This window comes from Entelurus aequoreus, linkage group LG18 (assembly GCF_033978785.1).
Source record: "Entelurus aequoreus isolate RoL-2023_Sb linkage group LG18, RoL_Eaeq_v1.1, whole genome shotgun sequence".
NCBI classification, from domain to species: Eukaryota; Metazoa; Chordata; class Actinopteri; order Syngnathiformes; family Syngnathidae; genus Entelurus; species Entelurus aequoreus.
Genome location: NC_084748.1, coordinates 16,448,551 through 16,463,995, shown reverse-complemented (window position 1 = coordinate 16,463,995; position 15,445 = coordinate 16,448,551). Strand labels below are relative to the sequence as shown.

Genomic DNA, 15,445 nt, shown 5'->3' with positions numbered 1-15,445 from the left:
AATTATAATCCGTGTAGAGAATTAACTGAAGTCATTCAAAAGCAATAGTTAATTTTAACATCTGGCTAAGAGAGGACACACATCAATAGAACACTGGAAAGGATTAATGCTTGTCATCTTGCGTCAGATTCAAAAGCAGTAGTGTTCTGAATGTGACCAGAATATAAAAAATATAAAAATAAATAGCACAGTGACACAAAAAAAGAGTCAATATGGTTCTTGCTTTGGCAAATACTTGTCAGGTGTGATGGTTGTTTGAAAAGCAGCATCGCTCTTATTGTTCTTCAAAATCAATAGGCATCTTAAGCTGACACAGAGGGGGGAAAAAATCAATAAAACGTGCATCATATTGTGTGGTCCCTAAAATCCATATGGTTCTTGTCTTGAGACGTCCCAATAAAATCCTTGGATGGACAGTCATCCTCAAAATCAAGAGGAATCTTGCTTCCACCTGACCCAAAAACCCATCCAAACAGTTACTAGCATGTAGAATTTCTTCTTTGATAAGGTTGGCTGAAGTCTTTCAAAACCAATAGGCATCTTAACGTCTGACGCAGAGAGACAAAAATCAATGGATCAAATCTTTAGAATTCATACTACGGTTCCTGAATTGACAAAGGATGAATCCAAAAGCAGTAGGGTTCTGACAGTGACCGGGACACAGAAAAAAAAATCAATAGGACAATAACCTCAAAAAAGTGATTATGGTTTGCAAGGTTTTATGATTGACTAAAAATCAGCAATGTCCTTTAAAACCAATAGGCATCTTGGGCTGACAGAGAGGGGAAAAAATCAATCGAACGTATATTAGATGGTCCTTAAAATCAATATGGTTCTTGTCAAATTGTGTCAGGCATCCTTTAAAACCAATAGATGTCTCAAAGTTCAAAATTCTTTGAACTATCTCAGCCATCTTGTTTGTCACTAAAAACCAACAGCCCAGCAGGCACAAGACATTGACACAGCGTTGATTATACGTACACGTCCTTTAAAACGGACAAACAGTTGTATTTGTAAATTGAGACAACGTTGATGTCTAACGTTGGATCCACGTTGTTGGTTGGGAAATGACCAAATTTCAATATCAAATCAACGTCAGAACCCTACATTGATTAAACGTTGTCAAAAAGCATGTTGTTTCAACGTTGTATTTGTGTTGTGGAATATTGGTTGGGAAATGACCAAATTTCAATATCAAATCAACGTCACAACCCAACATTGAATAAACGTAGACAAAAAGCATGTTACTTCAACGTTGTATTTGTGTTGTGGAATATTGGTTAGGAAACGACCAAAATTCAACGGTCAAATCGACGTCAGAACCCAACATTGATTAAACGTCGTCAAAAAGCATGTTTTTTTCAACGGTGTATTTGTGTTGTAGAATATTGGTTGGAAAACGACCAAATATCAATGGTCAAATCAACGTCACAACCCAACATTGAATAAACGTTGTCAAAAAGTATGTTCTTTTGACGTTGTAATTGTGTTGTAGAATATTGGTTAGGAAACGACCCAAATTCAATGGTCAAATCAACGTCAGAACCCGACATTGATTAAACGTCGACAAAAAGCATGTTGCTTCAACGTTATGTTTGTGTTGTAGAATATTGGTCGAGAAACGACCAAAATTCAATGGCCGAATCAACGTCACAACCTGACGTTGAATAAACGTCGTCAAAAACCATGTTGTTTCAACATTGTATTTGTGTTGTTGAATTTTGGTCGGGAAACAACCAAAATTCAATGGTCAAATCGACATCAGAACCCAACATTGATTGAACGTCGTCAAAAAGCATGTTTTTTCAACGTTGTATTTGTGTTGTGGAATATTGGTCGGGAAACAATCAAATATCAATAGTCAAATCAACGTCAGAACCCGACATTGATTAAACGTCGACAAAAAGCATGTCGCTTCAACGTTGTATTTGTGTTGTGGAATATTGGTTGGAAAATGACCAAAATTCAATGGTCAAATCAACATCACAACCCAACATTGATTAAACGTCATCAAAAAGTATGTTGTTTCAACGTTGTATTTGTGTTGTAGAATATTGGTTAGAAAATTACCAAATATCAATGGTCAAATCAACGTCAGAACCCAACATTGATTAAACGTTGTCAAAAAGTATGTTCTTTTGACGTTGTAATTGTGTTGTAGAATATTGGTTAGGAAACGACCCAAATTCAATGGTCAAATCAACGTCAGAACCCGACATTGATTAAACGTAAAAAAAAAAAGCATGTTGTTTCAACGTTATGTTTGTGTTGTGGAATATTGGTTGGGAAACAACCAAAATTCAATGATCAAATCAACGTCACAACCTGACATTGAATAAACGTCAACAAAAAGCTTGTTGTTTCAATGTTGTATTTGTGTTGTTGAATATTGGTGGGGAAACGACCAAAATTCAATGATCAAATCAACGTCAGAACCCAACATTGATTAACCGTCGTCAAAAAGCATGTTTCAATATTGTTAGTTGGGATACGACCAAAATTCAATGATCAAATCAACGTCAGAACCCAACATTGATTAAACGTCGTCAAAAAGCATGTTTCAATATTGTTAGTTGGGACACGACCAAAATTCAATGATCAAATCAACGTCAGAACCCGACATTGATTAAACGTAGACAAAAAGCATGCCGCTTCAACGTTGTATTTGTGTTGTGGAATATTGGTTGGGAAATGACCAAATATCAATGGTCAAATCAACGTCAGAACCCAACATTGATTAAACGTTGTCAAAAAGTATGTTCTTTTGACGTTGTAATTGTGTTGTAGAATATTGGTTAGGAAACGACCCAAATTCAATGGTCAAATCAACGTCAGAACCCGACATTGATTAAACGTTAAAAAAAAAGCATGTTGTTTCAACGTTATGTTTGTGTTGTGGAATATTGGTTGGGAAACAACCAAAATTCAATGATCAAATCAACGTCACAACCTGACATTGAATAAACGTCAACAAAAAGCTTGTTGTTTCAACGTTGTATTTGTGTTGTTGAATATTGGTGGGGAAACGACCAAAATTCAATGATCAAATCAACGTCAGAACCCAACATTGATTTAACGTCGTCAAAAAGCATGTTTCAATATTGTTAGTTGGGACACGACCAAAATTCAATGATCAAATCAACGTCAGAACCCGACATTGATTAAACGTAGACAAAAAGCATGTTTTTTCAACGTTGTATTTGTGTTGTGGAATATTGGTCGGGAACCAATCAAATATCAATAGTCAAATCAACGTCAGAACCCGACATTGATTAAACGTCGACAAAAAGCATGTCGCTTCAACGTTGTATTTGTGTTGTGGAATATTGGTTGGGAAATGACCAAAATTCAATGGTCAAATCAACATCACAACCCAACATTGATTAAACGTCATCAAAAAGTATGTTGTTTCAACGTTGTATTTGTGTTGTAGAATATTGGTTAGAAAATGACCAAATATCAATGGTCAAATCAACGTCAGAACCCAACATTGATTAAACGTTGTCAAAAAGTATGTTCTTTTGACGTTGTAATTGTGTTGTAGAATATTGGTTAGGAAACGACCCAAATTCAATGGTCAAATCAACGTCAGAACCCGACATTGATTAAACGTAAAAAAAAAAGCATGTTGTTTCAACGTTATGTTTGTGTTGTGGAATATTGGTTGGGAAACAACCAAAATTCAATGATCAAATCAACGTCACAACCTGACATTGAATAAACGTCAACAAAAAGCTTGTTGTTTCAATGTTGTATTTGTGTTGTTGAATATTGGTGGGGAAACGACTAAAATTCAATGATCAAATCAACGTCAGAACCCAACATTGATTAAACGTCGTCAAAAAGCATGTTTCAATATTGTTAGTTGGGACACGACCAAAATTCAATGATCAAATCAACGTCAGAACCCGACATTGATTAAACGTAGACAAAAAGCATGTCGCTTCAACGTTGTATTTGTGTTGTGGAATATTGGCTGGGAAATGACCAAAATTCAATGGTCAAATCAACATCACAACCCAACATTGATTAAACGTCATCAAAAAGTATGTTGTTTCAACGTTGTATTTGTGTTGTGGAATATTGGTTGGAAAATGACCAAATATCAATGGTCAAATCAATGTCAGAACCCAACATTGATTAAACGTTGTCAAAAAGTATGTTCTTTTGACGTTGTAATTGTGTTGTAGAATATTGGTTAGGAAACGACCCAAATTCAATGGTCAAATCAACGTCAGAACCCGACATTGATTAAACGTAAAAAAAAAGCATGTTGTTTCAACGTTATGTTTGTGTTGTGGAATATTGGTTGGGAAACAACCAAAATTCAATGATCAAATCAACGTCACAACCTGACATTGAATAAACGTCAACAAAAAGCTTGTTGTTTCAACGTTGTATTTGTGTTGTTGAATATTGGTGGGGAAACGACCAAAATTCAATGATCAAATCAACGTCAGAACCCAACATTGATTTAACGTCGTCAAAAAGCATGTTATTTCAATGTTGCTGGTTGGGACACGACCAAAATTCAATGATCAAATCAACGTCAGAACCCAACATTGATTAAACGTTGTCAAAAAGCATGTTGTTTCAACGTTGTTGGTTGGGAAACGACCAAAATTCAATGGTCAAATCAACATCACAACCCAACATTGATTAAACGTCATCAAAAAGTATGTTGTTTCAACGTTGTATTTGTGTTGTGGAATATTGATTGGAAAATGACCAAATATCAATGGTCAAATCAACGTCAGAACCCAACATTGATTAAACGTTGTCAAAAAGCATGTTGTTTCAACGTTGTTGGTTGGGAAACGACCAAAATTCAATGGTCAAATCAACATCACAACCCAACATTGATTAAACGTCATCAAAAAGTATGTTGTTTCAACGTTGTATTTGTGTTGTGGAATATTGATTGGAAAATGACCAAATATCAATGGTCAAATCAACGTCAGAACCCAACATTGATTAAACGTTGTCAAAAAGCATGTTGTTTCAACGTTGTTGGTTGGGAAACGACCAAAATTCAATGGTCAAATCAACATCACAACCCAACATTGATTAAACGTCATCAAAAAGTATGTTGTTTCAACGTTGTATTTGTGTTGTGGAATATTGGTTGGAAAATGACCAAATATCAATGGTCAAATCAACGTCAGAACCCAACATTGATTAAACGTTGTCAAAAAGTATGTTCTTTTGACGTTGTAATTGTGTTGTAGAATATTGGTTAGGAAACGACCCAAATTCAATGGTCAAATCAACGTCAGAACCCGACATTGATTAAACGTAAAAAAAAGCATGTTGTTTCAACGTTATGTTTGTGTTGTTGAATATTGGTTGGGAAACAACCAAAATTCAATGATCAAATCAACGTCACAACCTGACATTGAATAAACGTCAACAAAAAGCTTGTTGTTTCAACGTTGTATTTGTGTTGTTGAGTATTGGTGGGGAAACGACCAAAATTCAATGATCAAATCAACGTCAGAACCCAACATTGATTAAACATTGTCAAAAAGTATGTTCTTTTGACGTTGTAATTGTGTTGTAGAATATTGGTTAGGAAACGACCCAAATTCAATGGTCAAATCAACGTCAGAACCCGACATTGATTAAACGTAAAAAAAAAGCATGTTGTTTCAACGTTATGTTTGTGTTGTGGAATATTGGTTGGGAAACAACCAAAATTCAATGATCAAATCAACGTCACAACCTGACATTGAATAAACGTCAACAAAAAGCTTGTTGTTTCAACGTTGTATTTGTGTTGTTGAATATTGGTGGGGAAACGACCAAAATTCAATGATCAAATCAACGTCAGAACCCAACATTGATTTAACGTCGTCAAAAAGCATGTTTCAATATTGTTAGTTGGGACACGACCAAAATTCAATGATCAAATCAACGTCAGAACCCGACATTGATTAAACGTAGACAAAAAGCATGTCGCTTCAACGTTGTATTTGTGTTGTGGAATATTGGCTGGGAAATGACCAAAATTCAATGGTCAAATCAACATCACAACCCAACATTGATTAAACGTCATCAAAAAGTATGTTGTTTCAACGTTGTATTTGTGTTGTGGAATATTGGTTGGAAAATGACCAAATATCAATGGTCAAATCAATGTCAGAACCCAACATTGATTAAACGTTGTCAAAAAGTATGTTCTTTTGACGTTGTAATTGTGTTGTAGAATATTGGTTAGGAAACGACCCAAATTCAATGGTCAAATCAACGTCAGAACCCGACATTGATTAAACGTAAAAAAAAAGCATGTTGTTTCAACGTTATGTTTGTGTTGTGGAATATTGGTTGGGAAACAACCAAAATTCAATGATCAAATCAACGTCACAACCTGACATTGAATAAACGTCAACAAAAAGCTTGTTGTTTCAACGTTGTATTTGTGTTGTTGAATATTGGTGGGGAAACGACCAAAATTCAATGATCAAATCAACGTCAGAACCCAACATTGATTTAACGTCGTCAAAAAGCATGTTATTTCAATGTTGCTGGTTGGGACACGACCAAAATTCAATGATCAAATCAACGTCAGAACCCAACATTGATTAAACGTTGTCAAAAAGCATGTTGTTTCAACGTTGTTGGTTGGGAAACGACCAAAATTCAATGGTCAAATCAACATCACAACCCAACATTGATTAAACGTCATCAAAAAGTATGTTGTTTCAACGTTGTATTTGTGTTGTGGAATATTGATTGGAAAATGACCAAATATCAATGGTCAAATCAACGTCAGAACCCAACATTGATTAAACGTTGTCAAAAAGCATGTTGTTTCAACGTTGTTGGTTGGGAAACGACCAAAATTCAATGGTCAAATCAACATCACAACCCAACATTGATTAAACGTCATCAAAAAGTATGTTGTTTCAACGTTGTATTTGTGTTGTGGAATATTGATTGGAAAATGACCAAATATCAATGGTCAAATCAACGTCAGAACCCAACATTGATTAAACGTTGTCAAAAAGCATGTTGTTTCAACGTTGTTGGTTGGGAAACGACCAAAATTCAATGGTCAAATCAACATCACAACCCAACATTGATTAAACGTCATCAAAAAGTATGTTGTTTCAACGTTGTATTTGTGTTGTGGAATATTGGTTGGAAAATGACCAAATATCAATGGTCAAATCAACGTCAGAACCCAACATTGATTAAACGTTGTCAAAAAGTATGTTCTTTTGACGTTGTAATTGTGTTGTAGAATATTGGTTAGGAAACGACCCAAATTCAATGGTCAAATCAACGTCAGAACCCGACATTGATTAAACGTAAAAAAAAGCATGTTGTTTCAACGTTATGTTTGTGTTGTTGAATATTGGTTGGGAAACAACCAAAATTCAATGATCAAATCAACGTCACAACCTGACATTGAATAAACGTCAACAAAAAGCTTGTTGTTTCAACGTTGTATTTGTGTTGTTGAGTATTGGTGGGGAAACGACCAAAATTCAATGATCAAATCAACGTCAGAACCCAACATTGATTAAACATTGTCAAAAAGTATGTTCTTTTGACGTTGTAATTGTGTTGTAGAATATTGGTTAGGAAACGACCCAAATTCAATGGTCAAATCAACGTCAGAACCCGACATTGATTAAACGTAAAAAAAAAGCATGTTGTTTCAACGTTATGTTTGTGTTGTGGAATATTGGTTGGGAAACAACCAAAATTCAATGATCAAATCAACGTCACAACCTGACATTGAATAAACGTCAACAAAAAGCTTGTTGTTTCAACGTTGTATTTGTGTTGTTGAATATTGGTGGGGAAACGACCAAAATTCAATGATCAAATCAACGTCAGAACCCAACATTGATTTAACGTCGTCAAAAAGCATGTTGTTTCAATATTGTTAATTGGGAAACGACCAAAATTCAATGATCAAATCAACGTCAGAACCCAACATTGATTAAACGGCGTCAAAAAGCATGTTGTTTCAACGTTGATGGTTGGGAAACGACCAAATTTCAATGTTCAAATCAACATCCCAACCTGACATTGAATAAACGTCCTCAAAAAGTATGTTGTTTCAACGTTATGTTTGAGTTGCTCAACGTCAGGACCTAATTCAACAAGTTCTCAACGTTGTTTTCATGTCTTGTGCCAGCTGGGCTGGTTCTGACCAAGTAGACATGGACGTGTGAGGAAGACGCAGTTTCTCCGGACTCAAACTTTGGTGGACTTGAAGCCCGACAAGACGTTGCCTGGCGTGCCTTTGTGCGTGCGGGCGTGGCCCTTAAAGGGGCGGTAGCAGTGGCAGACGGACAGGAAGGCGCTCCTGTAGTTGTTGTTCATCCAGCCGTACAAGATGGGGTTGACGAAGGTGGAGCACATGGCGACCACGTGGAAGGCGCTGAAGAGCAGTTTGAAGTCCCGCATGTAGACCACGCTGCTGTCGATGTCCACCGCCAGCTGGAAGGCGTGCAGCGGCAGCCAGCTGACGGCGAACACCACCACCATGGTCACCAGCATCTTGGTGGTCTTCCGCCGGCGCCGGTGGCGCCCCTCCAGGCCGCTCGACGCCGCCATGCGGCTCTTCATCGCGGTCCAGATGCGCACGTAGGCCACGCAGTTGACGGTTAGCGGAAAGCCGTACTGCAGCACCAGCATGGAGACGCTGTAGACGCTCCCGTTCACGCCGCCCTCCGGCCACTTCTCCGCACACACCTGCAGGGACTCGCCGGGCGCCAGCTCGAAGGTGCCATACTCGCGGAAGATGGCTAAGGGGCTGGCCAGGAGGGCGCTGACGGCCCAGGTGAGGGCGATGACGGCGGCGCACACATCCCTGGACATCTTGCTCTCGGTGTGGCGGACGATGCTGCGGTAGCGGTCCAGCGCAATGACGTTCAGCGTGATGGTGGACACGTGCACGGCGGCGCCCTGAGCGCACGGCAGCACGAAGCACAGCACGCGGCCGAACATCCACTCGCCGTAGAGCGTGTAGGCCAGCGTGAAGGGCAGGCACAGCGTGTTGACCAGTAGGTCGGCCACCGCCAGGTTGACGATGAAGAAGTTGGTGACGGTGCGGAGGGTCCTGAACCGGTAGACCACGTAGATGACCAGGCTGTTGCCGGTCACGCCCAGCACGATGATGGCGCTGTACGCCAGGATCAGGACCACCTGCACGCCCAGCAGCTTGGTGCTCTCCTCCAGACCCAACGCCGCCTCGCCGGGGGGCGGTGCTGTTGCCAAGCAGCAGTTGGAGGACCCCGCCTCTGTCATTTTTAGTAGGCGGAGTATGGCGCCCCCATCAGCCAGGCTGTGGAACGACAACTGGATGATTGGCAAGTTCTTCTGAAACGCACATGAGACAAAGACATTCATTAGAACAAAACCAAAAACACCCCCACAAATCTTAGCCACCTAACATGTTAGCATCAGAAGCGCTACCTAATAGCATCACAAACGCTAGCTCTTGTGACAAATAACAAGAGTTCATTAGCATCTAAATAAAAAACTGCAAAACTTAAAAAAGACTGCCGGTTTATCACAAACGCCCCCCGAAACCTGGCAATCTAACATGTTAGCATCACAAATGCTACCTATTACTGTAGCGTTACGAACGCTACCTCTTATGATGACTAATTCAAGTTAATTGGCATCTAAACTAAAAGACTGCAATTGTTAAAAAACCCAGCCGGTTAATCACGAAGGCCCCCCGAAACTTGGCAATCTAATGTGTTAGCATCAGAAACGCCACCTATTAGCGTCACAAACGCTATCTTTATGATGGCTAACAAGACATCCCACAAAATATATTAGCATCACAAACGCTAACATAGCTAACAAGAGTTCATTAGCAGCACTAAAAGACTGCAAAAATTAAAAAACCCAGACGGTTTGTAACAAACACCCCCCAAAACCTGGCAATCTAACATGTTAGCATCAGAAACGCTATCTATTAGCGTCACAGACGCCCTTTATGGCGGCTATCAAGACTTCATTGGCATCAGCAGTAAAAGACTGCAAACCCTAAAAAACCCTGCCGATTTATCACAAACAACGCCATAACTTGGCCACCAAACATGTTAGCATCAGAAATGCTACCCATTACTGTAGCGTCACAAACGCTACCTCTTATGACAGCTAATAGGAGTTCATTGGCATCTAAACTAAAACGCTAGAAAACTTGGAAAAAACAGCGTGCCGATTTGTGGCAAACATCCCCCAAAATATATTAGCATCACAAAAGCTAACACAGCTAACAATAGTTCATGCAACGTCTTAGCATCAGAAACGCTATGGTGGCTAACAAGAGTTCTTTGGCACGTAAACTAAAAGACTGCAAAACTTTAAAAACAGCTCTGCAGCCCTTTTTAGACACTTAGATTTAGGGCTATATAAATAAACGTTGATTGATTGATTGATTGAAAAACAGACCCCAAAATTTGACCACTTAATTTGTTAACATTTTATGACGGCTAACAAGAGTTCATTGGCTTCCGCATATAAAGACGGCAAAACATAGAAAACACTGCCGATTTATCACAAACGACCCCATAACTTGGCAACCTAACGTGTTAGCATCAGAAATGCTACCTATTACTGTAGCGTCACAAACGCTACCTCTTATGACGGCTAACAAGAGTTCATTGGCATCTAAATTAAAAGGCTGCAAAACTTTAAAAACTAAAACATTGGCCACCTGAATTGTTAGCATCATAAATGCTATCTATTAGCATCACAAACGCTACCTTTTATGACGGCTAACAAGAGTTCATTGGCTTCCACATATAAAGACTGCAAAACACAAAATTATGCTGATTTATCACAAACAACCTCATAATTTGGCCACTTAACATGTTAGCATCAGAAACGCTACCTCTTATGATGGCTAACAAGAGTCAATTGGCATCAGCTCTAAGACTGACAAACTTACAAACCCTGCCGATTCATCACATGCACAACCCAAAACTTGGCCACCTATAGTGTTAGCATCAGAAACACTTTCACAAACGCTACCTCTTGTGAAAGATGACACGAATCCATCGACATCACCACTAAAAGACTGCAAAACTTAAAAAAAACAATCCCTTCGATTTATCACAAACACACAGCGAAACTTGGCCACTTAACGTTAGCATCAGAAACGCTACCAACAGTATACGCATCAAAGACGTCATCGCCTATATCGGCTAACAAGAGTTCATTGGAACCAGCACTAAGAGGCTGAAAAACTTGAAAAACACACATGATTTATCACAAACACCCCCCAAAATTTGTCCATGTAAGATGTTGGAATCATAAACGCTACCTATTAGCATCACAAATACTAATTTTATGACCGCTAACGAGAGCTAATTGGCATCAGATCGAGAAGACTGAAAAATTTTAACCCTGCCGAATTATCACATTCATTTCTGAAACTTGGCCACCTAATGTGTTAGCATTAGAAATGCTACCTTTTAGCATCATTGGCGTTAGCCTTCAAAAGACTACAAAATTGTTCAACTCTGTCAATTAATTACGAAAAACTCACCTAACATTAAAAGCCAAAACGGGTAGCGTTTGTGATGCTAACGTGCTACAGCTATCACAAACAGTCATGCAGAACCCTGTAACTATGAGACCCGATGTGTTAGCGTCATAAACGCTACCTCTTATGAAGGCTAATAAGCCACAGATTTAGCACAATGGAGTTTAAAAAATGCTACCTATCTCTCTTACAAATGCTACCTATTACAAAACAAACAAGATTTCAGCACTAGCAGACTGCAAATTTTAGACGCTACCTACTAGCAGTGCAAACGCTATCTTTTACGGCGACTATCCGCAGATTCCATCTGCGTCAGCGTTGGAATACATTCATAACTTGCGAAAACCTTCATGCTTTATCGCCAAAAAAACGTGAAACTTGAAAATTTTACGCGAGCCCACGTCTTACAGCGCTAACATGCTAATGACATTTGACCAATCAAACGGAGCCTGGCAGTCACATGACCACACTCCACACTACACACTGTAAGAAGTGACATGACGTCAGACGTACATCTGCTGAGTCAGCAACTTTCATTACCTACTTTACCTTTGCAACCTCATTGTACTGTTGGCTAAGTTTTATAAATATTCATAAATGTAAGTTTCTCAATACCTGATCTGTTTTTTGTGCCTTTAAAAAAGAATTAGAAGTCTACTTTAAAATGCTTTCTACCTCTAACAACCAAAAAGCTGTGAAAACTATGACGCTGTGGGCCAAATGTGAATTATTTACGAAACTTGTGTGATCCTATGGCTTTGCATTTTGTTACATATACATATATATATATATATATATATATATATATATATATATATATATATATATATATATATATATATATATATATACATACACATACACATGTATATATATACATATACACATATATATATACATATATACACATATATATACATATACATATATATATACATATATATTTACTGTATATATATATATACATACACATATATATATATACATATACACATATATATACACATATATATATATACATATATGTATATACATATGTATATATGTATATACATATATATATATGTATATACAAATATATATGTATACATATATATATATATATACATATATATATATACATATATAGAAACATATATATATATACATATATATACATATATATATATATATATATACATATATACATATATATAGAAACATATATATACATATATATATACATATACATATATATATATATATATATATACATATATATATATATATATATATATATATATATATATATATATATATATATATATATATATATATATATATATATATATATATATATTGCATTGTATTTTAGTTACTTTATTGAGTTTACAACCCCCTGGCGCTGTTTTGTACTTTTTTGGACTGTTTCTGTACTTGTTTTGACGATTATTTCTTGATAGAATGCAAATGTTCATATTATAAATAGAGTTTTATAAAATAAAATAACAAATTAAAAAAACCTTCCATTACCTACTTGACAGCATTTTAGTATTTTTTTAAAAAACAGTTTGGAAAAGGACCTGCTGATAACCTCAATTAATCGAATACATTTTTTTTAAAAACGAGAAAAAAAACGTAACTTTTTATCCATCTACATTGTTCATTATTCAAATTTGAAGCTTTGACATATTATTATTTCATTGCCATAAACTACTAAATAAGCTTATATTTCATGCTAACAATTTGAAAGCTCTTCTTATTAATTAAAGTTGGTCATCCAAATACTTTGAATCAACATACTTTGTTATTTTTGTAATATTGTATTATTCTTTTATTTTATGTCTTTTTTTTTAAACTTAAGTAAGCAGGAAGTTGTAGATGTGGCGCATGCGCAGTAAACCGGGCAGTGACCGTAAGGAAGCAGGCTATCTAGCATTTTTAAAGTAGGTTCACCTCTTGAAGTTACTTTTAATAGTTAAAGAACTCGATAAAATGACTGCCGAGCCACATTTCCAGATTTGTAAACGTACTACTTTTCTGAAAAGGTAATATTTTTCATTTTAACGACCTTTTTTTCCGAGTACCTATAAAGCCTTAAACACAATTAGCGTGAACCTGCTTTAAAACAAACAAACAATTAAAAACACCTGCGAGACAACGACCAGCTTCCATTCAACCCATTCCATTACTTTTAAAACGTCGTTTTGTATTAATTCAATTACCAATTAGGTTATTTCAGTGAGAATGACGCAAAGTGTTTAAAATGGTGCAAAAATGACAGTGAAAGAGGAACATGCCGTAATTCTTACCTCAGTCTACAGGAGGACGATGGCCGCGCTGCTCTCTGACATAGAAGTGAAGAAGAGGAGGATGGAGAGGAGGATGGAGCAAACATCCAAGCTTCATGTTCAGGGACAAGATGCATGTCCAATATGCGCGCAGAGGGACGACTCCCCCCCCCTCCCCTGCACGTCATCCAGCCTCCAACAAAGCTGGGTAAGAAAGCTCATTTTTGAATTACATTATCATTGTTTATCATTCTCATCATGTCAATTATGCAGTTACATAACCATTGGACCAATCCTAATCATATTAATCTGGTCAATTTGCATAAACAATACATCGTGTGCCTCACTTAATCACACAGCCAGCCCTATGATAATATGTGCAAATCCATTCACATTCACGTTAAACTTAATAGGCACTTAATTAGTAAGGGATAAGAGCTCATTTCTGTCATTGTGAAAATGCAATTACCTATGAATATTTACAGCATGTAGTGATTCCCCAGGACTGCAATCTATTTGTGGTGCGTAGATTACATAATATATACAGGTGAGTTGATATGCACATAGATTTGGCTTAATTGGCCTTGACACATGTGCATGTGAGCAAAAAACGTGAGCAACAAAACAAATATGTGTAGAAATTAGTGTTGTACCAAAATGATTTCGATACTTTTCTAAATAAAGGGGACCACAAAAAATGGCATTGTTGATTGGCAACACTAAATTGGCCCTAGTGTGTGAGTGTGAATGTTGTCTATCTGTGTTGGCCCTGCGATGAGGTGGCGACTTGTCCAGGGTGTACCCCGCCTTCCGCCCGATTGTAGCTGAGATAGGCTCCAGTGCCCCCCGCAACCCACGAAGGGAATAAGCGGTAGAAAATGGATGGATGGATGGACTTTATTTTAACAACAAATCTTAGGGTACATTAAACATGTTTCTTATTGCAAGTTTGTCCTTTAATAAAATAGTGACCGTACAAGACAACTTGTCTTTTATTAGTAAGTAAGCAAAGAAAGGCTCCTAATTTAGTCTGCTGACATATGCAGTAACATATTGTGTGTCATTTTCCATTCTATTATTTTGTCAAAATTATTAAGGACAAGTGGTAGAAAATTAATTATTAATCTACTTGTTTATTTACTGTTAATATCTGTTTACTTCCTCTTTTAACGTGTTCTATCTACACTTCTGTTAAAATGTAATAATCACTCATTCTTCTGTTGTTTGGATGCTTTACATTTGTTTTGGACGATACCACAAATGTGGGTATCAATCCGATACCAAGTAGTTGCAGGATCATACATTGGTCATATTCCAAGTCCTCATGTGTCCAGGGACGTATTTCCTGAGTTTATAAACATAATATACATTTTTTTTAAATGAAAGAAGATGTTGTGATGCCACAAAATATTGACGTAATCATAGTAGTAACGACTAGATACGTGCCTGTATTTTGTATCATTACAGTGGATGTTAGGTGTAGATGCACCAATGCCGTTTGTTTACATTTTGAGCCGGTGTACATGTGTAATGAAGCATGTTTAGCTATTCCTCCTCCTGAAGGGATGATACTTGAGAAAGGTATAAAACGCTGCCATCTGCTGGATCCGCTGGTGTACGTTGATGTAGGAAATACTATAGCTGGGCAATATGGCTG

The 15,445-nt window shown here is 37.2% G+C and overlaps 1 protein-coding gene across 2 annotated transcripts; it reads right to left on the bottom strand.

Annotated features, from left to right (window-relative positions):
- Positions 1–7,807: 7,807 nt before the first annotated feature.
- Positions 7,808–11,910, bottom strand: npy2r (neuropeptide Y receptor Y2). Of its 2 annotated transcripts, none has more exons than XM_062026068.1 (2): positions 11,779–11,910; positions 7,808–9,336 (listed from the first exon to the last, which is right to left on the bottom strand). In XM_062026068.1, exon 2 carries the CDS (start codon positions 9,262–9,264, stop codon positions 8,209–8,211), a length of 1,056 nt encoding a protein of 351 aa, XP_061882052.1. In that variant the 5' UTR covers positions 9,265–9,336; positions 11,779–11,910; the 3' UTR covers positions 7,808–8,208. The 2 variants fall into 2 exon arrangements, with proteins under 2 accessions (XP_061882052.1, XP_061882053.1); XM_062026069.1 differs by lacking the exon at positions 11,779–11,910 and adding an exon at positions 11,522–11,603.
- Positions 11,911–15,445: the final 3,535 nt, after the last annotated feature.

What these genes read in the sequence shown, in the direction of transcription:
- npy2r (XM_062026068.1), bottom strand. Translation starts at nt 9,264, where the DNA reads ATGACAGAGGCGGGGTCCTCCAACTGCTGCTTGGCAACAGCACCGCCC.